Source organism: Melanostigma gelatinosum (assembly GCF_949748355.1).
Source record: "Melanostigma gelatinosum genome assembly, chromosome: 2".
Lineage (NCBI taxonomy): Eukaryota > Metazoa > Chordata > Actinopteri > Perciformes > Zoarcidae > Melanostigma > Melanostigma gelatinosum.
The window spans coordinates 30261339-30284643 of record NC_136635.1 but is presented as its reverse complement, the minus strand read 5'-3'; the positions used below and the strand labels follow the sequence as shown (position 1 = coordinate 30284643).

At 47.1% G+C, this 23305-nt stretch overlaps 2 protein-coding genes across 2 annotated transcripts; both read right to left on the bottom strand.

Annotated features, from left to right (window-relative positions):
* Positions 1-6101: 6101 nt before the first annotated feature.
* Positions 6102-17407, bottom strand: arl14ep (ADP-ribosylation factor-like 14 effector protein). Its single transcript, XM_079287649.1, has 5 exons — positions 17227-17407; positions 16291-16486; positions 16082-16210; positions 7713-7753; positions 6102-6569 (listed from the first exon to the last, which is right to left on the bottom strand). Exons 1-5 carry the CDS (start codon positions 17295-17297, stop codon positions 6341-6343), a joined length of 666 nt encoding a protein of 221 aa, XP_079143775.1. The 5' UTR covers positions 17298-17407; the 3' UTR covers positions 6102-6340.
* A 615-nt stretch (positions 17408-18022) lies between these two features.
* On the bottom strand, positions 18023-22680 carry LOC306791035 (piggyBac transposable element-derived protein 4-like). The gene is made up of 5 exons (XM_079287640.1): positions 22525-22680; positions 21661-21856; positions 21487-21579; positions 20710-20891; positions 18023-20546 (listed from the first exon to the last, which is right to left on the bottom strand). The coding sequence occupies exons 1-5, from the start codon at positions 22593-22595 to the stop codon at positions 18701-18703; spliced, it is 2388 nt and encodes a 795-aa protein (XP_079143766.1). The 5' UTR covers positions 22596-22680; the 3' UTR covers positions 18023-18700.
* Between the last annotated feature and the right edge of the window lie 625 nt (positions 22681-23305).

Genomic DNA, 23305 nt, shown 5'->3' with positions numbered 1-23305 from the left:
AAGAAACCCATCGTCTGTCCTACATCTGCTTATCGTCTGTCGGACTCGGCGCTGAAATAAACAGGTGTCACTTTTCAGGATTTTTTTGTCTTCTTTTCACACGTTACATTATGTTTTAAATGTGTCCAATTTTTATATCTCAGCAGTCTTTTATCAAAATCACACGTGTCAATCTGCTCCGCTCTGTAGCTGTTAACACCTCGAACAGTTTGCCAACACGGATGAAATGTTACGAGTCAGTGCAGAAGAAAATTGTCTGTAGATGAAGCAGCGAGATAGCAGAGTGCCTTTAAAGTCATGAAGGCCGATTGAGAGATTAAATGTCCCACCGACTGTTTCTCTTCTCTGTCCTGACCACTGACCCCTGAAATTCAACCGTCCTGCGGTCCAGGTTTCCATGCTGAGGACGGGAGTTTGTCCGATAAGGAAAAGAGCAGGCCTCACCTCTTTTTTTGACAGGTGGAAATGAAAATTAAGAGTTTGCAGTGTTTCCAAAAGCTCCACTATAGCGCCTGCTGATCAGTGGCTCTCTTCATAAGGCGACACTAAATTTAGAAACAGCTTAGTATGCTAAATCTTAGCCATTACTGCAACAGGCCCTTATGTGTGATGCTGCTGCCACTTTAGGTTTTTTGAGTTTGACATTTTGCGAAATATGTTCATTCGATTTGTAGCCTAATGTTGGATGAGAGGATCTATGCCACTCCTGTGTCCAGTAAAGGCGAAGAATACACGATTGGGAGCATTTCCATTGCCTCTCAACGGCTCTCAACATGGCGGCTTGCAGCTAACGGTGCTAACGGTGCTAACACTCTCACACCTCACTCTCAGGTAGACATTACTCCGCTATAACTATAGACAATAGTTGTTTGCTGCTATATTAATGCTCTGAATCTCTTATATTGCACCTATACAATATATAGCTACTGTCAGGTAATTGCTAGCTCAGCTTAGCATAAAGGCTTGAAACGGAGAAACAGCTGTAGTTTAGCACATAACCCCCTTACTCGTTGGTTTTTCTACACATTAAACAAACAAGATATAATGTGTTTCTAAGTGAGCTTCAGAGGTACTGGTGGTTTAAAAAAAACACGTTTTAATCTGTTAGCCTTTTAGTCATGCTAGCTGTTTGCACCCGTTTCCAGTCTTTATGCTAAGCTACGCTAATAACCTCCGAGCTGTAGGTTCACATTTAGGCAGATATGAGATTAGTATCAGCCAACAAGCGTATTTCCCTGAATTTCTTTCATACCCGTGTACAGTATTAAGTGTCTTTACACCATATTATCTCCATACTAGCAATTTTCCAGATATTTGCTGTTCGTCCCTCATTAGCAGTTCTTCCAACATACTGTCTGGTTGTCCCCGTGATACAGGTTAACGTTAAGTTGCCTCAAACAACAGGACCCACTAGCAGCCTTTATTGTGTGCTTTGGCTTGAAGAAGTCTTAATACGAGCACTCAACAATGATATTAGATATTCTTTCACTTTGGACAAAAGTCAAACCACAGCAATAAAACCAGCGCATGCTTTTGTTCTGCAGCAATGCTCCTTTTTTAAACTTGAGGAGTTTTCCATTAAACTAGGATCCAAAAAGGCAGAACTGATGAACATCTTTGCAGAGAAATGAGAAGAATAGTATGTCCGCTCTCTAACCCTGAAGCCCGCCGCAGACAGCAGTACTTTCTATGATACAGTTTAGAAAAGGCTTGTTTTTAGCCAAAAGCGGGAGCAGCTTCTGAGTCCGCGGCTTGTTAGAGTAACATCGTATTAATCCAGAGACATGGACAAACCTGAGGCCCCTGCTGATGACGGAGAACTTGCTCATTAACATGAAAAGCTGCTAATTACCGACAGTGTTGTGACTTGGCAACTTACCAGTTGTATCCTAACGTGATCTGCTTCAGTGTGGACAGAATCTAATTCAGGTACAATGTGGTGTCGGCATGAGTGGGTTGAAGGAATCTCATTGAGAAAATGATTATATGATTTACGTCAGTGTTTTGCTGTTTGCTTTAGCAAGTGGTGACGTAGAGATGCTGTATATACGGCTCTGGTAGCAGCAGCGACCTGTCAATCACCGTGTAGCCCCGCCCTAAAGCATCCCCTGCTTTATGGTCTGTTTGACTCTAAATGGACCATAATGTACTAAATGAACATCATGCTGTATTGAAGAAGACTTTAAACTAGAGATTGAGACATAAACTCATGTTTACAATGTTTACTGAGGTAATAAATCAAGAGAGAAGTAGAGTCATTTTCTCATAGACTTCTATACAACCAGAGGAGTCGCCCCCTGGTGGACATTAGAGAGAATGTTTAAGACACTTTCTCATCGGCTTGACTCGCGGAACTGGATGTTGCCGCCTGTCACTGAGATATTATGAATTTAAGTCCCTAATACGGGTCATGCTTCAAAATCTGTACCGTAGTTACTGTTACTGCTCATTTTAAGAATTCAACTTTCATAAGACATCATCAGGGTTATTTTTCCAAAGTTTAGAAAGCTCCCTCCAGAACCACAGAAGACATTCTCCGATGTTTTAAGTCCTTGTAACAAGTCAACTTAGTGTCCCTAAGATGTGGATAAATCACAGCCGTACAATGTTTAACATCGTTGCCTTGACGTCTAATCTGGAGTGATTTTGAATGTGTGCAACGGGAGAGAAACTCGTATTTACAGGGTGTCGATATTTCCGCCTGAGTAGATCAAGGGTCAAAGCCAAAGCGCTCTAACAAGAGCGCCAATCAATGGAATGATTAATGACAGAACATAAGGGAACAGAGTGATCAATGGCAGCAAGAGGTTGTAAAAGAAACAAGATGTGAGTAGATTGCCGAGTATTTTCTTTACTTTAAGACAACAGTGTACTGAAGCAAGTTCAGAAAATAAAAGTATGCGAGAGAGGGAGCTGAAATATGTCTAAGACAGGCCAAGTATTCAGATTGTTGTTTTGGAGGAGAAGCAGTTTGAGACTCGATGGAGCGATGAGCGACACTGCAGGCGGAGCTGACCTAAGCCGCTAGAAGAGGAGTACAAACTGGCATGTAGAGATGGACTTTAGAGATGGACTTTAGAGATGGACTTTAGAGATGGACTGTAGAGATGGACTGTAGAGATGGACTGTAGAGATGGACTGACCAGGGTGCTGCTGTCTTAGCCTTTGCTATATCACTTTTTTATTTTTCACAAACACCCTGACGTACACAGCCAGCATGAGGGAGTGCAGGAGAGATGAAGCAGTACAGTTCCTCCCCAGAAACACTGGCAAATAATCGGCACGAGAAGATTGCTCTCCCACAGGTTTCTTCCTCTTTCCTCCCCGTTAAAGGGTTTTTTTTGGGGAGTTTTTCCTGTTCTGATGTGAGGGTCCCGGGACAAGAGGATGTCAAACGTGCACATATTGTGAAGCCCTCTGAGGCAAATTTGTAATTTGTGATTTTGGGCTGTACAAAAATAAATTGAATTGAATTGAATTGTACATTCATTTTGGGTTGAGGCGATTGATTGACCAATTGTTTCAGCACGACTGGATTCATTAAAACAAGCTGGCACCACTTCAGATTCATGACAGTATATATATATATATATATATATATATTTATTTAATTGTACACACACATGAGAGAAAGATGGGACAGCCCCATTACTTCATCTTCTCTGTCAGCATCCAGACAGACCGTGGACCTGCTCACCCTCGTGTTCATAGATTTACTTTCAGCCTCTAAACTCGTCACAGACTCTTCGGTCACATCTGTGAACACTGCAGGCTGGATATCCGCTGACAGATTTCAGTGCGTTCGGGTCATTGGTGTCGTCTAATAGCGGATTGTTTTTTTTATCCGGCCGCTCCCCGGAGGTTCGTGCTCTCTCCTCACTAATGACTGCGGCAGCCAATATCTACATCGACATTTTATCAAGTTCATAGACGAGAGTGTCGCTCTGCTGGAGGGAGGAAATGGACACAGTCATGTAGATGGCTCTGTGTCTGGCTGTGATGAATTCTTCAACTCAAGGGATTTTTTTTGGAGCTTATATACTAAACAGTCCTGACCGGCTGTTAACATCACACAGGGCTCTAAATGAGCACATGAATATAATTATGTGCGTGTGTTTCTGTATCTTTTTTAGTTTTTTTTGGTTCGGCAGCTTGAATGACTGTGTGATTAAAGCCAGTGAGCTGAAATGTCGAGCGATGATGTTGCAGACTGAACCAACTGAAACTTCTCGACGTGTATAGAGCTGCATTGGTCGACGATTGTTTACGAGAAGTGGACGTCGTCACTGTGACGTCAAGCATCGTGACGTTTTGGGACGACCATCTTGAAGCCTTGTGTTTGGCATTTTGGCCGTCGCCAATCTTGATTTTTGGTTGTCACCGTCTTGGCTATTTGCGACCAAAAGTGACACGAGAGGAGTTAAGAAAAACTGAGCGATGAATTTGATATTTTCAGGCAACCAAAATGTTACAATTATCTTTCATGAACTGAAAACACACTGTGAAAGGGTTAAAGTTGCAAGACGAAAACACGGACAACGCCTTGGTACCTGTCAAGACTTGACTTGAAACTAGAGATTGAGACATAAACTCATGTTTACAATGTTTACTGAGGTAAGAAATCAAGAGAGAAGTAGAGTCATTTTCTCATAGACTTCAACCAGAGGAGTCGCCCCCTGGTGGACATTAGGGAGAATGCAGCTTTAACACATGAAGCATTGGCTTCACTTTTCAGACCTTTCTGACACGAAAAAAGCAAATGTCTCTCTAGAGCCAGTGTTTGGTTTGTCCGTTCTGGGCTACTGTAGAAACATGGCGGCCAGCTCTGTTCGGAGACAGAGTCTGTATATAAATCCAAACGGCTCATGGGCAAGGTAATATTTGGGCCTGATGGTGGCGCTCTGCAGAAAGCTATTACAGTCCAGCTTATGGGGAACATGTTGGGTGTTCTTCATGACATTCCGTCCAATAGTTGTTGAGATATTTCAGTGTGGACCGAAGTGATTGACTGACCGAACCAGACGATATATCCACTGTTTAAAGTCAACTGCTTCATGAGCAAAATGTCCTGATGTTGCTGCTGCTTAATATTCCCACCAGCAGCCAGCATATGAGAGAGAGTGGGCGTCATTTAAATACTTGGTTTTTATAAATATTAATAAGCTTCATTTGTATGTGGCTCCTTGTAAAATGAGCCATGAAACGCATTATGAAGACTTTACTGGATAAGAAAACATAGCAACCAGAACAGCACTCCCTAAAGTTACTGAAACATGAAGTTTGTGATTGTTACGGTAAACTGACTGCACACCACATTACATGCCCTTTCTCCTCACAGTTCACATTTGGCAGGACCATGCTCGTCAGCCCTTTGCTGCAAATGTTCCCCCGTAAATAAGCAGGAGGGTATGAAGACAAAGCAACCCCCCCCCCCCCCCCACCCAAGTCTGCATGACACTGGACCTGAGCTCAAGGACAGCAGGGCGTGTTTAAATGAGATCTGCAGCTCTTTCTTTAGCCAGCGTGATGAACTGCTGTGTCATGCTGCTCGTCTATTGCCTTTGGTCAGTGTGTGTGTGTGTGTGTGTGTGTGTGTGTGTGGCGGTGGTGGTGGAGTAAGGTCCACTTGTCTGTCCAGTCTGTGATAAACAGGGGAAAAAAAAGACCCTAATGGAAATAAAAACGAATGACATTTTAAAAGGACGACTCCACCGTCGCTGTAGTTGAACGGCCTCCGTATAACGTCGCTTTGGTACAACGCACATGATGGAATGAAGGGTGTGCTGTCATTTAGGAGGGATTACCTTCCCCGACACCACCGTCGATACGACCCAACACCTCACCAAAGGACACTTTAATTCCTCCGATTCATTCCGTTGATTTAACTCAGCAGCTCCTGAAGTTGGAACTGGTCGTGCTTAGCCTTCAACCCTCAGATCTTGCTGAGCTTTTATTCTTTTTAAGTGTCAAAACCATTAAAAAAATGGCTTCTTCTGCAGTTATCTTTAAGCATTTTTCTTTCTTCCAGATTAACAGTTGTGACTGTGATGAGCGGACGCCGAAGAGGTTTGGAGATATAGAAGAATGGGGATTTTTTTTTCAGTTTTATTGAATATGACCAAAAACAACCTCCTCCGGAGAAGTTTAATGAAGACACTAAACATAAGACACTAAACATAAGAAACATTTTTTTAACTGGAGAAAATAAATATATGAAAACAACTTTAACAGGAAACTAAAACATTCACAGGAGCACATCCAACATTCAGCAGAATAGCTTTCTACCACAGGCAGTGTCTGTCTTTGTAAAATCGTGGAAGATTCTTTTGAATGACGCTCACTAAACAGCAAACTTGTTCCGGATGATCTCTCCGCCCTCCACCTCCACCTGCTCGTAGAGCCACTTCCTGTCGCAGCGGCACTCCACCCCGCACTTGCGCGAGCCGCAGTCGGGGCAGGGGTAGAAGCAGCCCATGCAGTCCACGTCCAGACAGTCACACATGTCCTTGTTGTTGGAGAGCAGCCGGCCTTTGTTGTCGTACAGTCTGCTCTTGGCCCCGGCGGTCTGTCTGCGGGCACGAGAACAAACACCGACATTACTTTTCCCCTCCGATTACCGTTTGGAGTTTTATTTAAAGCCGACGACGACGGTTAATATCACTCACTGAGGGACGAAAACCTGGCGACAGTTTTGGGTTTTTCACATCATTATGAAACAATCCTCAAATTCAGAATTCATGAAGCAACCCGGGGCCTAGAGGAGAACCACACCATCTGAAAGCTCAGGTTCGGAAGTTATTCCAGCTGTTTTGTGAGAAAGTGGAGCGCCGACATCATCATCTAGTCCTACATTAACTGACGAGTCCCACTCAAACCTTTGGGAGACAACGGAGGCCACCTGTACCTGCACCAGGCACCGGTTTCCCCCCCGCTCTTCTCCCTATACACCAACAGCTGCACCGCCAGTCACCAGTCCGTCAAGCTGCTGAAGTTTGCGGATGACATCACCCTCATTGGACTCGTCTCTGGTGGGGACGAGGTCGGCCTCAAGGACCCTGAAGCGAGCGAGGAAGCTTGTAGGCGACCCCTCTCACCCTGGACATGAACTGTTCGTGCCCCTTCCATCTGGCAGGAGGCCCATCAGGACCAAGACCTCACGCCACACAAACAGTTTCTTAACAAAGCCCGGGACCCCCACTGACTCCGTCATCCCCAGGACAATGTCCTACTGGTCACTCCTGTTTCTCTATTCAAACACGCTCGACACTTTTAACATTTCACTTGTTTACAGTCCTGTTATCTGTATGTTGTGCACTTTATTTTATATTCTATTGTAAATTTGAATGTTTCTATTTCTTGCATTGTTGTTTAACGTTATTGTTGTGCACCACCCGCCATAACAAATTCCTTGTAGGTGAAAACTTCGTTGGCAATAAACTGTTCTGCTTCCGTTTTATTCTGTTTCTTTAAACTGCCAGAAATTAGAGAATAGTAGAGAAATGTATGAATCTTAAATGATTTTTTTCTGTTTCACAAGAAGGTGGAGTGACGGCCACATTACAAAAGAAGAAGCACAATTACCGCTTTGGCTCAACAAGAATTCTCACAAACCGAACTGGGACAAGGACACACATTCACTGAAGAGCAGAGAACAAGTGGTGAACACTGTAAAGAGAATAAACACATAAACACACACACACACACATACACACCTGTCCAACAGCGGTTTTCCTCCGCGGCCTCCTCGTCCACCCTGTGACAGAACAAAGTACATTTTACAGCAAACAATCATCCCAACAATAGTTCTCTATATCGTTGATCACAAGAAGAAAAAATGCATTTGCTCACGAGACCGTTGCATACCCAGACTAAAAAGAGTATCTCTCTGCAACCACAAGGTCTACCGGTATTTGAATCATTTTGGTGTTATAATAAAGGGAACACTTGTGAGATTTCAGTTCAGATGTGTAAATATATGTTACCGGTTAAGAGTAAATGAAGATGGCACACAGCACAAATTAAAAAGATTCTGGTTTGCCTTAAAAAAAAGAAGAAAGAAGCACTTACAGGATGATCTCTTTTAAACGATGCAGCTGCAGGTCTAAACCTCTCCCAAATCACAGCACAATATGTGAACAGTCTCTCTGCAAAATTTGACTTTGATAAAGTGAAGCAGACCAAAATTAGAGCGGCTTTAGTAGAGGTCAGGCGAGGTTTCCAAAATGGGCATTAGATAGATAGATAGATCGATATGTACTTTATTATGTGTGCCATTTGAATTTTCTCTTGGACCAAACTATATATTTCACTTGTACATTACTAATGGTGTTCAATACATATTTTCCCATTCAAAAAACAACCACACAAACCAACTGAATGTTTCATCCAAATGGAAGAGATTTAATTTGAGCAAACTGTAAACATCTGTAACAATACAAACTGTAGAAACAAAAGGTAAAACCAACAAACTATTTACATCATTTAGGTCTTGTGGCTGAAGGCCTTTGTCTGGGTGGGGTCCATCCATCAGGAAGTTATTGTCCATCAGCTGGAAGCAGTTGTTTTTGGAGGTGAGGCAGAGAGGAACCGTACACTTCCTGCAACAAGTGGATGTCTTGTGGGGCACTTGAAGGTTCTGGGACTCTGGCAAGAGATTCCTCGGAATCCTCATCACTGTAAACCCAAATGTGGAAGAAACATAAATATATGCAGTCAGTGGTCTGGTTCTGAAATTGTAATACATGTTGTGACAGCCCCCGGGGTGGCAAGGGGGTTTCACGACAACACGGACCAATAAACACAACCAGTCGGTAGATAAATGGTGCAAGTGAGGTTTTTACTGAAGATAGAGAGTGGATAGAGGTAGGATAGACACTCAACAAGACACTGTCCGCTTTCCAGAGGGATGGTCGGGGTTCACTTCCACGGTTCGGTGCACAACGGGTATTCCTCATACGGTCCAGGGCGCGGGCAGGAGCAGGGTAGTCGTACAGGCAGGGGTCGGGAGCCGGGCGGGTAGTCAGACGTTCCAGGGTGATCAAGGGGTAAGCCAGTTGTCTCCAATGCGTTTGCTGTGTCTCCGTCTCTTTCCACTCCTACTCTCTCCCAGTTTCCTGTGTCCGGGGCCCTTTTATAGTCCCCTCCTCCTCCTCCGATAGGGTGTGGTCGCTCCCTCGGCTCTCCTCCTCAGGTGTTGCTTGTTTGGGCTGATGGTGGTTTGGCGCTCTTTTCCACTCCCTGACATGGGGCTCCGCCTCCATGTCCGGCAATATCGTCCCTCTACCACTTCTCCTCTGAGGTTGCCCCTCCGGCTGCCACATACCCCCCCCCTTAAATCCGACCTGGGGGGAGGACTGCTCCAGGAACCTAGGGCGTCCCGTCTAGACAGGGCGTCCGCGTTTCCATGAGCGGCCCCGGATCTGTGGACAACAGAGAAAGCATATGGTTGAAGGGATAAAAACCAGCGTGTGACCCGGGCGTTATTGTCTTTTGAACGGGACATCCATACCAGGGGGGCGTGGTCCGTGACCAGGGTAAAGTGTCGTCCCAGCAGATAATATTTCAACTCCCCCAGAGCCCATTTGATGGCCAAACACTCCTTCTCGACCGTGGCGTATCTCGTTTCTCTCGGTAATAATTTTCTGCTTACGTATGTGATCGGGTGCTCCTCTCCATCCCTCAGCTGGGACAGGACGGCACCCACCCCGGTCTCGGAGGCATCTGTCTGTACCACCAATGGTTGCGTAAAGTCCGGGGTCACCAGCACTGGTTCAGAACAGAGTACTTCCTTCAGCTTCTCGAAGGCGTCCTCGGTCTCTGCCGTCCATACGATCCGATCTGGCAGCCGGTTTTTTGTTAGGTCCGTCAGGGGTGCTGCAAGAGCAGAGAACTGGGGAACAAACCGTCGATAGTAGCTAGCTAGCCCAATGAATGCTCGTACCTGTTTCTTTGTGCGGGGGCGGGGCCATTCCCGGATCGCCTCGACTTTCCCTACCTGGGGCTTGACGCAGCCGCGGCCGATGGTGTACCCCAGGTAGTCAGCTTCCCGGAGGCCGAGGCGACATTTCTTGGGGTTGGCTGTCAGCCCCGCCCCTCGCAGAGCTTTCAGGACGGCTTCCAGTCTTTGGAGGTGAGCCCCCCATTCCTCCCCGTGCACGACGATGTCGTCCAGATAGGCTGCCGCGTATTCTCGATGGGGACGTAGTACCTGGTCCATCAGTCTCTGGTACGTGGGGGGGGCTCCGTGGAGACCGAACGGCAGCCTCTTATAGTGGTACAGTCCCATGGGCGTAGTGAAGGCCGTTTTTTCCCTGTCTTCGGGGGCTACTGCCACTTGCCAGTAGCCTTTAGTCAAGTCGAGGGTGGTGATGTATCTGGCCCTCCCGATGCGCTCTATCATCTCGTCCACCCGGGGCATCGGGTAGGCATCGAATTTTGAGATGGCGTTGAGCTGCCTAAAGTCATTGCAGAACCTGACCGAGCCATCGGGTTTCGGAACCAACACTATAGGGCTGCACCACTCGCTCGTCGAGGGTTCGATGATGTCGGCCTCCAGCATACTCTGTACCTCCCTCTCTATCGCCCCCCGGCGGGCTTCGGGGATGCGGTACGGCCTTAGCTTCACCTTCTTCCCGGGCTCGGTGATTATCCGGTGTTGCACCAGTGTGGTGTATCCGGGGTCCGGGGAGAACACGTCCCGGAACCGATCCACCATTTCCCGGACGTCCTGCTTCTGCCGGGGGGTCAACTCTTCTCCCACGGGTACCTCGACTGGCTCCGTTTTTCCTGGGAGGGTAGAGAGAGAGAAACAGAGCATGGCATCCCTACGCACCCATTTCTTGAGCAGGTTCACATGATAAACCTTCGTCGGGTGCCTCCGACCTGGTTGCCGGACTCGGTAGTTTACCGGCCCCACTTTCTCCATTACTTCATACGGCCCCCTCCATCGGGCTAGAAACTTACATTCCGCCGTGGGTACCAGGACCAACACCCGATCCCCTGGGTTAAACACTCGGGGTTGGGTTCCCCGGTTGTACACGCGGGCTTGGGCCGCCTGTGCCTCGGCCATGTGTTCTCGGACGATGGGCCAGAGGGATGCCATCCTCACCCTCATCTCCTCGACGTGGTCCACCATGGTGCGGTAGGGGGAGGGTTGGTGTTCCCAGGCTTCTTTGGCCAGGTCGAGTAGCCCCCGGGGTCGTCGACCGTACAGGAGCTCGAAGGGCGAGAATCCGGTAGATGCCTGGGGCACCTCTCTGATGGAGAACATCAGGAAGGGTAGCAGTTGGTCCCAATTCTTCCCGTCCTGGTCCATGGTTTTTTTCAACATTTTCTTCAGTGTCTGGTTGAATCGTTCTACTAGTCCGTCCGTTTGGGGGTGATACACCGACGTCCTCAGTTGGGTCACCTTCAGCATGCCACACAGATCCTTCATGATCCTAGACATGAACGGGGTTCCTTGGTCGGTGAGAATCTCCTCCGGTATTCCGACCCTGGAAAACAACATCACCAGCTCCCTTGCAATGCCCTTGGTGGCCATAGAGCGTAGGGGAATGGCTTCGGGATACCGGGTGGCGTAATCCACTATCACCAGGATGTACCTGTGTCCCCGGTTGGTCTTGGGTAGGGGCCCCACTAGGTCCATCCCGATCCTGCTGAAGGGGACGGTGATGATCGGCAGGGGCACCAGCGGGTTTCTGTGATGGGGTTGTGGGGCCACTTGTTGACATTCGGGGCAGCTCCGGCAGTAATCCTCCACGGCTTTTTTTATTCCGGGCCAGTGGAACCTGGCCCTCACCCTTTCCAGGGTTTTCTCCACTCCTAGATGGGCACCTAAGATATGGGAGTGGGCTAACTGGAGGACAGAGGGTATGAAAGGACGTGGTACCAGTAACAACCTGAGGGGGGCCCCGTCCTTTATTACTACCTGGTAGAGGAGCCCGTTATAAATGGAGAAATGTGTGGGAGGGAGGTCTCTTACCCCGTCCAGTGGTCGTCCGTCTACGGCGGCCACCTGCCGAAGGGCGTGGGCTAGGTTGGGGTCCTCCAACTGGGCCGTCCCAAACCTCCCTGTGAGGGGCCCGGGTAAGATGGGCTCCTCCGGGTCCTGGGGGAACAGCCCGGCCAGCTCCTCTTCTTCGAGGGAGGGGGTATCTGCCTCCTCGGGGATGGGTGGCGCCTCTCCTTCGGGCTCACTGGGGCTGGAGGGTCCGTCGTTCTCGACGGCTGTGGCATATACGTCCTCGGGGTTGGGTTGGGTGGCCTCCACCAACGCCCGGGCCACGGCACTGGCGACTCCTTCCGATAGGGGATCGGTGGAGATCTCCTCCCCCAGCCCACAGATGGCTTTCTTCTTGGACTTTCGGTGAGGGGTCGTACCTGGTTTCACCACCAGGCTGCGCCACAGCTCCTGGAACACGGGCAGGTCTCGGCCGACCAGCACCTCTACGGGGAGTCCTTCCACTACTCCTGCAGTGCCGACGTATCTACCCCTCGTCGTGTATATTTCGAGGGCGGTGGTGGGGTATTCGCGGGTCTCCCCATGGATGCACGTGACCGCTCGGGTGCCGGTTAGGAGCGGGTACTGAGCAAACGTAGGTCTCACCAAGGTAATCGCGCTCCCGGAATCCACCATCGCGGAGGCGTCGCGGCCGTTTACTTTGACCGGGGTGAGGGGCATGAGGTCCTCGTGAGTGGCCCAGCATCCGGTAATCAGTCCGCATGGGCGACTCCCCTCACTGGCCGTGGTCATGGGTGCGTCCTGGCGGTGAGGACATTCCCATGCGATGTGCCCGATCTCGCCGCAGTGGTAGCACCTCCTCTCTTCCGGTCCACCCGCCGGCCGACGTCGGGGAAAGCCTGGGGGAAAGGAGGGAGACACATAGGTAGTTTCCTCCGTTCTCATCTTTTCTTTGCGGGTGGACCCCTCCACTTTCGGGTTTCTTCCCCCACGCACTAACGCTTGTGCTGCGTGGTAACCCTCCATGATCTCTACCAGTTCCTCGAGGTTGCGGGGGTTTCTCTGGCCGGCCAATTTTTTTGCCTCATACGGGAGGGATCTGAGGAATTTGTCCATGACGACACGATCGGTGGGCGACACCTCGGTGGGCTCTGCGTGCAGCCAGGCCGTCGTAATCCTCTTGATCTCATGCATCTGGGCTCGCGGAGAAAGGGAGGTGTCATATGTCCATTCATGAAATCGTTGTGCCTTTAGTACCAGCGTGACCCCGCATCGCTGTAACGCTTCCGCTTTCAACACCCGGAAGTCAACTTTTCCAGCGCGCTCTAAGTCCTGATACGTTACTTGCGTTTCGTTGATCAAAAAGGGGGCTATCAACTCAGCCCAGTGCTCTTCTGGCCATTTTTCCCGGAGTGCCGTTGTCTGGAATATCTGAAAAAATATTTCCACATCGTCAGCTGCCGTCTGCTTGAGAAGGAAGCGCGCTGGGTTGGCTTTCTCCACGGTACGTTGCTCCTGTTGTGTCTGTAACATGCCCTTGATGTCGCTTTGCATCGCCTCCGCGCGTTCGGTTTGTACCGCCATATACTGCTCCATGTGTACTTGCTGTTGGTATTGTTGTTGCTGCTGTGCTTGGAGGATTTGCATTTGTACTTGCATGGCTTGTTCGTGGCGTTTTTGGGTTTCCTGGTTGCTAGCGATTAGCCCCGCTAGCAGCTCTTGAAATGGCACCGGGGTGGCCATGCTTACTGGGTTGGTCGGTCTATCGGTCAGTGTTGCCAGAACCGGACTGTGCCCACATTCTCCACCAAATTGTGACAGCCCCCGGGGTGGCAAGGGGGTTTCACGACAACACGGACCAATAAACACAACCAGTCGGTAGATAAATGGTGCAAGTGAGGTTTTTACTGAAGATAGAGAGTGGATAGAGGTAGGATAGACACTCAACAAGACACTGTCCGCTTTCCAGAGGGATGGTCGGGGTTCACTTCCACGGTTCGGTGCACAACGGGTATTCCTCATACGGTCCAGGGCGCGGGCAGGAGCAGGGTAGTCGTACAGGCAGGGGTCGGGAGCCGGGCGGGTAGTCAGACGTTCCAGGGTGATCAAGGGGTAAGCCAGTTGTCTCCAATGCGTTTGCTGTGTCTCCGTCTCTTTCCACTCCTACTCTCTCCCAGTTTCCTGTGTCCGGGGCCCTTTTATAGTCCCCTCCTCCTCCTCCGATAGGGTGTGGTCGCTCCCTCGGCTCTCCTCCTCAGGTGTTGCTTGTTTGGGCTGATGGTGGTTTGGCGCTCTTTTCCACTCCCTGACATGGGGCTCCGCCTCCATGTCCGGCAATATCGTCCCTCTACCACTTCTCCTCTGAGGTTGCCCCTCCGGCTGCCACAATGTACACATAAATACAGTGCAGTAACCATATTGCTGATCTGGAGAAACTGTTCACCACATGGACGGACACACACACACACACACACACACACACACACGAAGCCAGATAGATATAAAATTCCACCAATAAATCAATAAATATAACATTTATAAGACAATCCATACCTTTCCGAATATGGAATACAGTTATCCGATTCACTACTGGTGTCGTGGAGTGTCGGGATGCACCAGATCCTCGTCATTGGACGATGACTCACTCGGACAAAGGAAGCTCCCAGGGTCGTCCTCCAGTATTCGGAGTTCCTCCGGAGTGAACTTTTTCTTTGGTTCTTGTTTCGTCATCTTTCTCAAAATAAATTCCTGGCAGGCATCAGGTTTGATCCACTCCTCCTGCTTCTCCTCCTGCTTCTGCTTCTCCTCCCTCTCTGTAGACGCCTACCTACTTTTCACACGCTTGGAGTAAAAAACAGAAGCGGAAACAGAAGCTCCCAGAGAGCAGCGGCCTCTCTTCCGCTGAGTGGTCGGGGGAGGTGCTGCTGGGACCGACTGAGGTGCTAACGACTGGGTGTGTAGAGCCGTGGGGGGAGGAGATGCTGCTGGGCCTGGCTGAGGGTGTGAAGGTTCTGGAGCAGATTGTGGACGTGTTGGCTGTTGGGCACTTGAAGGTTCTGGGACTCTGGCAAGAGGTTCCTCGTTATCCTCATCACTGTTAACCCAAATGTGGAAGAAACATAAATATATGCATTCAGTGGTCTGGTTCTGAAATTGTAATACATGTAAACATAAATGCAGTGCAGTACACATATATTGCTGATCTGGAGAAACTGTTCACCACATGGACACACAGACAAAGCACGATAGATATAAAATTCGACACCAATAAATCGATAAATACAACATTTATAAGACAATCCATACCTTGCTGATGCTGGAAGACAGCAATCCGATTCACTACCGGTGTCGTGTGTAGTCTCCGGATGCACCAGATCCTCGTCATCGGACGATTAATCAATCGGACAAATGAGGTTCTTAGGGTCGTCCTCCAGTATTTTCAGGATTTCCTCCGGAGCGGATTTTTTTTTTGGGTCCTTGTTTCGACATCTTTCTCAAAATAAATTCCAACAAAGTGGTGAAAAATCAACCGTAAAAGTTAGACACACGGCGTTAAAACAAGCTGATGCTGTGCGTTATAGGTCCCAGTGCTCGATGGCGATTTCCGTCTCGCAGGCTGCTTTTAAATACGCACGACTATATCTCTGCAACGGATTGGTCGATCTGAGTGAATGACACCTCATTTGAATCGTTAGAGCCAATCGAATTTAACTACACCGACAAAAATGAGATTGACAGCACTGTTAGCCAATCAGAATCAGCATGGCGCCGTTCTGTGGGCAGTGCAGGCTGTGACACACGGCGATTCTAAGTATACAGTTCAACCAGTGGAAGCTGGTGAATGTTGTCGCTCTCACTGACTCCAGTGATGCATCCGATAACAATATTTTACTTTTAAATTCAAATAAATTAGGCTCCACCAGATGCACCTTTTAAAACGCGTAATAATCACCTCAATCTGATCATCTATACATCTGTATTTTACTGATATTATAAATCATATACCCCATATATAAAAATATTAAAAAGTTACCCTTGAAAAGGTAATTAGCATAATAACTTCATAAACGGTTAACCCAATATGATGCACCTGCAGTGCAGAGAACGTGACAGAAAACTCACCCTCATACCTCCACGTTTGTCTCTGCGCAGACTGACGGCCTCTCTCGCTTTGTCTTTGTCTGCTTGTGTCGCTACTGGATTCACCACAGTCGTCTCCTTTGGTATCACCCCTCGTTTGCGCAGCTCAATCTGGGGGAATATTCAGTTATAGAGTCTCTTCACATGAATAAAACAGGATGACTGTTGGAAAGGAATAGTTTATACAACACCTTTGAGGAATCCTGCCCCTGACTGAAAATGGTGGGCACCGCGTCCTCCCTCAGAAACTGTTTGCCGTTGTAGTCCCTGAAGCAGTCGGCCCTGAAGTGCTCCGAGCAGAGGCATGTGTTGACGGTCGGGTTGAAGTTCTTCATCCCCAGGCTGTTTACCCATTTGCCGGCGAGCTGAGGTTTGCTGAGGGGGAACCTTACGCACAGAAGAGAGAGGAGATGGTTTCTAATGCATGATGCATGATTACAATCACACTTTTTAACACAACAGTGAACCGCCTGATGGGAAACCAAAGATGAAAACCAACACATACTAAACGCTGTGTATTTTCTTGCACCAAGACACAGCCGTGGGGAGGGAAAACTACGCTTTATCAGAGATCAGAAACGTTATATTGCCAGTAGTCAAGGTACTAGTTATGCAAAGAATAATGTGTATAACGTAGTTACATATAGAAGGAATTTGGCTTGGTGATTGTTGCGTGACGGTAAACCTAGTGCAATAGTAAAAGACATAACTTAAAAATATGATACAATAAAACTTGATAAACAAATTAAGAGTGTGTTTTAAGTATGTTATTATGTAACGTTATATGTATTTATTTGTCTTGTACTAACGTTAGTTATGCAAAGAATAATGTGTATAACGTAGTTATACACATTATTAACCTATATATATTTGCATTCGCACAACGTAACTATGCATTTAAGCCGAATTTAGCCAAACGATAAAGTGCGTTTTAAAATAAACACATGTTTGAGGTCAGTTAGCGTTAGCTCGGAGTGTTAGCTAGTTATAACATCGAGGAACAACTTGTTTTAATGTGTCCTGAAAGAGGATATATCGTCGCTTAAAGTAACGTAAACGCAACGTTATTCGTGTTGGTAATTTTGTTCACTTTAATGAAGCTACAATGAAAACGGTAAAAAGCTTACCTGTAAAATCGGATTTCCGACCCTTTGACAAACTTATTGTTGCACCCTATACCAGCACAGATGACCGGCATGGCGTCGTTTTTTGACGAAATGTGCAAGAATGCAGTCTAAAAAAATTAACAATGCCGCAAGAAACTCGACGGTGAAAAAAGTGGCGGTTTGTTGCTGTGTTCGGCCCAACTTCTTCTTCGGCGAAGATAAAAATGTACTTCCACTTCCGGTTCTTTCTCTGAAGATTCCGCCCTCGAGCGGCGGCTCAGGAGAAAACGATTTAAACTGCTTCTTCTTCTTCTTCTGTTTTTAATGGCGATTGGCGAACAACTTTTAGGTGCATTACCGCCAACCCCTAATCTGGAGTGTAAAGTATTGACCTTACCCGTGCACAAAGAAAGTATAGGAGCAACTTAGTAAATTGAGCATCCCCTCTAACTGCCTATCCAGATCTACCTAAACTCAACCCTAGTCTTCAAGGGCTACTGACTGCAGGCAGTTTGACTTTGATAAAGTGAAGCAGAACAAAATTAGAGAGGTTTTAGTCGAGAGGTCAGGCGAGGTTTACAAAATGGGCATTTGGGCATCATGTGTGCCATTTGAATTTTCTCTTGGACCAAACTATATATTTCACTTGTACATTACTAATGGTGTTCAATACATATTGTCCCATTCAAAAAACAACCACACAAACCAACTGAATGTTTCATCCAAATGGAAGAGATTTAATTTGAGAAAACTGTAAACATCTGTAACAATACAAACTGTAAAAACAAAAGGTAAAACCAACAAACTATTTACATCATTTAGGTCTTGTGGCTGAAGGCCTTTGTCTGGGTGGGGTCCATCCATCAGGAAGTTATTGTCCATCAGCTGGAAGCAGTTGTTTTTGGAGGTGAGGCAGAGAGGAACCGTACACTTCCTGCAACAAGTGGATGTCTTGTGGGGCACTTGAAGGTTCTGGGACTCTGGCAAGAGATTCCTCGGAATCCTCATCACTGTAAACCCAAATGTGTCTGAAGGCCTTTGTCTGCAGCGCATCGTGAACACAGCTGGAAGGATCATTGGTGCCTCACTCCCCTCCCTGCAGGACATATATGAGACCGCCTCACCCGCAAAGTCACTATGATTGTGCGCACCCCTCACAGTCTCTTCAGCCTCCTGCCCTCTGGGAGAAGATAGCGGAGCCTCCGTGCTCGCACCACCAGACTTTCAAACAGCTTCGTCCACCAGGCTGTTCGGAAGCTGAACTCTCTCCCTCCTCTCTCTTAAGACTCCCTATGTCTGACTGCTGCTAAATACAGAATGACAGTGTTTCTGAATGTTTTTTAAATCTATTTGCACTTTATTATCTGTATTCACTTTATATGTCGGACGGGAGAGAAACATTTTCTCAACTCCTCTGTATGTTCAGTACATATTGAGAAATTGACAATAAAGCTGACTTTGACTTTTGTCTGGGTGGGGTCCATCCATCGGGAAGTTATTGTGCATCGTGCCACAGCTGGAAGCAGTTCTTTTTGGAGGTGAGGCAGAGAGGAACCTTACACTTCCTGCAACAAGTGGACGTCTTCACCCTCAGCAGTCCAGCATCCTGGCACCTCTTGCAATACTTCCTGACCCTTGATTCCTCGCTGTCGAAAAACATGGGCATGCAAGTGGTGGAGGGGTAGGAGGTGGTGGTGGTGGAGGGGGCTGCTGAGCCTTCAGCAAACTCCAGCATCTCCGTGGCCAACTGCTCCCTGAAGGCCTTGTGGGTGAAGGGCTCCGTCTGGGTGGGGTCCTGCCTCAACTTGAACAGCTCCTGGTGCAAAAGATAACTGTTCACAACAGCGATGTCCACAAAGTGGTAAAAAAAGGTCATGTACCACGTCATCGTCTTGTGGCGGACGCTGCAAAATTCGATCAGTGCGTCGCACAAATCCATACCACCCATGCTGCGATTGTAGTCCACGATGCAGTCCGGAACTGGTATGGACTTGTTCTGCCACACCCCAGCCTCCTTCACCTTTCTCCTCACCGTCTGTCCACTGTAGGCCTGATGCACGGTGGAACACGTCGTGACCTCTCTCATGTCCATCCACTTCACGAAGAGGAGTTTGCCACTCCGGATCCAACGCATGTCCCCCCTCTCAGCCTTTTTGGGCAGGTCGTTGGTCTGGGTCTTAGGGAAGCCAGTTCGATTTCTCCTGATGGTCCCACAACAGCCAATGTTCTTTTTGGACAGATCGGTGAAGAGCGCAGGGCTTGTGTAGAAATCGTCTGTGTACAACAAGTAGCCGCCGCCGAGGAGAGGAAAAGGCAAAAGGTCCATCACCGCTGAGTAACCCACACTGTGGCCTGTGGCGGACTCACTTTTGCCTGTGTGGACAAAGAAATTCCATGTATAGCCAATCGACGTATCCGACAGCACAAACAGTTTGTAACCCCACTTTGTGAGCCTGTCCTTCATGCCGACTGCTTGGCTTAAGACCATCCGCTCATCAATGGACAGATTCTGATGCGGCTGGAAATTGGCTTTGCAGGCGTTCGCAATCTCTGTGTAGAGCGGCTTGATCTTGAACAGGTGGTCGTACTCTGCAGTTTTCCTTTTTTTGTCGTTTTCCTCGTCCTCTTTTGGGTCACTGAGGTGAAGTGACCCCAAAATGAACTCAAAGCGGTCCCGTGTCATGTGGTCACCGGGGAACTGGAAGTTGTACGGCCATTTCTTCCTCCAGTAATCTGACCTGTGGTGGACCGTCACAAAGCCAGTGAAAAGGATGACGGCGAGGAACGTGTAGAAGTCCTTCATCGTGAGCACATCCCACGTGCATTTTTTCCCAGCTTGCCTTCTTTTGGCAGCGTTGGCATTTGTGTTGTCAATGATATTTTGGACAACGTTTGTGGAGAAAAAAAGCTGGAAGAGGCTGATAGGAGACCATGCTGTGGTGGTGTCACACGTGGGGCCTGGGATCCTGGCCGGCATGAACTTGAGAGGGTCAGGTTTGATGCACTCCTCCTCTCTGTCATGCCACCTGTCGTCGTCGTCGTCGTCGTCCTCCTCCTCCTCCTCCTCCTCACTCTCTGTAGAAGCCAACCTACTTTTTACACGCTTGGTAGCTGGAGCAGAACTTCTCAGAGTGGGACCTCTCTTCCGCCGAGTGGTCGGGGGAGGTGCTGCTGGGTCCGACTGAGGTGCTAACGACTGGGTGTGTAGAGCCGTGGGGGGAGGAGATGCTGCTGGGCCTGGCTGAGGGTGTGACGGTTCTGGAGCAGATTGTGGACATGTTGGCTGTTGGGCACTTGAAGGTTCTGGGACTCTGGCAAGAGGTTCCTCGTTATCCTCATCACTGTAAACCCAAATGTGGAAGAAAAATAAATATATGCATTCAGTGGTCTGGTTCAGAAATTGTAATACATAAATGCAATAAACTTGGCGCACACACACAGCTAGATAGATATAGAATTCGACACCAATAAATCAATAAATCACATTTACAAGACAATCCACACCTTTCCGATGATGGAAGACGGTAATCCGATTCACTACCGGTGTCGTGTGTTTTTTCGGGATGCACCAGATCCTCGTCATCAGACGATGAATCACTCGGACAAAGGAGGTTCCCAGGGTCGTCCTCCAGTATTTTCAGGATTTCCACCGGAGTGAACTTTTTCTTTGGTCCTTGTTCCGACAGCTTTCACAAAATAAATTCCAACAAAGTAGGGAAAAAACAACCGTAAAAGTTAGCCACACGACGTTAAAACAAGCTGATGCTGTGCGTTATAGGCCCCCGTGCTCAATGCCGATTTTCGTCTTGCAGGCTCCTTTTAAATACACACGACTATGTCTCTGCACCGGATTGGTCGATCTGAGTGAATGAAACCCCATTTGAATCAAATTTGTAGCTGGATTTGATGTTTTTGTCCGGAATCTGTGGAGTGTCTGCTTTCTTTTAAGATATCGTGTGTGTATATTGCATAAAGTGCCACAGCGGTAGAGCCAGAAATATGGCGAGTGCGTTTACTAGGCGGCGCTATATGGATTTTGATGTTTGGACATTCATTTAGTTGGTGTTTGGAGCATGTAAAGACGGCTTACACATTATTGTAGCCCAGGTTCTACCATTTAATCTGATGTGCAACATCATTATATTAGTTTGTGGGGTACCATATACCCCACATATAAAAATATTAAAAAGTTACCCTTGAAAAAGTAATTAGCAGAATAACTTTAAACAGTTAACCCAATATGATGTACCCACAGTGCAGAGAGCGTAACAGAAAACTCACCCTCATTCCTCCTTCGTCTCTGTCTGCTTGTGTCGCTACTGGATTCACCACATTCGTCTCCTTTGGTATCACCCCTCGTTTACGAAGCTCAATCTGGGGGAATATTCAGTTCTAGAGTCTCTTCACATGAGATAAAACAGGATGACTGTTAGAAAGGAATAGTTTATACAACACCTTTGATGAATCCTGCGCATGGCTGAAAATGGTGGGCACCGCGTCCTCCCTCAGAAACGTTTTGCTGTTGAGGTCCCTGAAGCAGTCGGCCTCGAAGTGCTCCGAGCAGAGGCATGTGTGGGCGGTCGGGCTGAAGTTCTTCACCCCCATGCTGTTTACCCATTCACTGGTGAGCTGAGGTTTTTTGAGGGGGAACCTTACGCACAGAAGAGAGAGGAGATGGTTTCTAATGCATGATGCATGATTACAATCATGCTTCTCAACACAACAGTGAACCGCCTGATGGGAAACCAAAGAAGATGAAAACCAACACATATTAAACGCTGTGTATTTTCTTGCACCAAGACACAGCCGTGGGGAGGGAAAACTACGCTTTATCAGAGATCAGAAACGTAAAAGTATGGTATTATGTATATATATGTATTTGTCTTGGTCAAGATGTTTTCCACATCTATAAATTGACTGAGAAAGCTCTTTGTAACCATGTAAATAGAACAAAGCATATCGTCAGGCTAGTTTAAGACTTAAGAACACGTGGTACAATTCAGTAGAGCTGCAACATGCGATCTCATGTGTTATTTGTATTTTCCGAAATAAATTAAACTCGTTCATTTGTGGTCAGACTGTTATCTGCTAACCTATACATATATTTGCATCCGCACATTATAACGATTGTATACACATGTTTGAGGTCAGTCAGCGTTAGCTCGGAGTGTTAACTAGTTAGTTATAACATCGAGGAACAACTTGTTTTAATGTGTCCTGAAAGAGGATATATCGTCAGTTAAAGTTGCGTAAACGCAACGTTGGTTATTTTGTTCACTTTAAATTAAGCTACAATGAAAAGGTTGGCGAAAAACTTACCTGTAAAATCGGAATTCCGACCCTTTGACAAACGTATTGTTGCACCCTATAGCAGCACAGATGACCGGCATGGCTCGTTTTTTGACGAAACTGTGCAATAATGCAGTCTAAAAAAATAAACAATGCAGATAGAACCGTGAAGGTGAAAAAAGTGTCGGTTTGTGTTCTGTCCCACTTCTTCTTCTTATTTGTGTCCAACTTCTTCTTCGGCGAAGATGAAAATGTACTTCCGCTACCAACTTCCGGTTCTTTATTTATATAGTTATGTGTATATATATATATATATATATATATATATATATATTATTATATATATATATATATATATATATATATATATATATATATATATATATATATATATATATAATTTTTATTTTTATTTTTTGTTGTTTTTGTTTGTCAGAACAGTGAAGAAAAGGTTACCCTGAAACTGTACACTCCGGTACAGTAGGTGGCGGTATGCACCTAACGTTATACAAGTTGGTTGCGACCCGCCAATCAAATTTAAAGAAGAAGAAGAAGCACTTCCGGTCATTTTCTGAAGATCCGCCCTCGAGCGTCTGTTCAGGAGAAAAAGAGGAGTGGCTGCGAATAACTGTGAGCGTTATATATTTCAGAGCTTTAAACAATATCATAGATGAAACTACCCAACCTATGGCGATAATAATCCAATAATATAATATGTAAGAATAATGACAGGGACCATTGTTTATTTATTATATCGTTGGATAGCTCACATCTGCAGAGTTAGATTTACCCTATTTGCCTCCAAACTGAA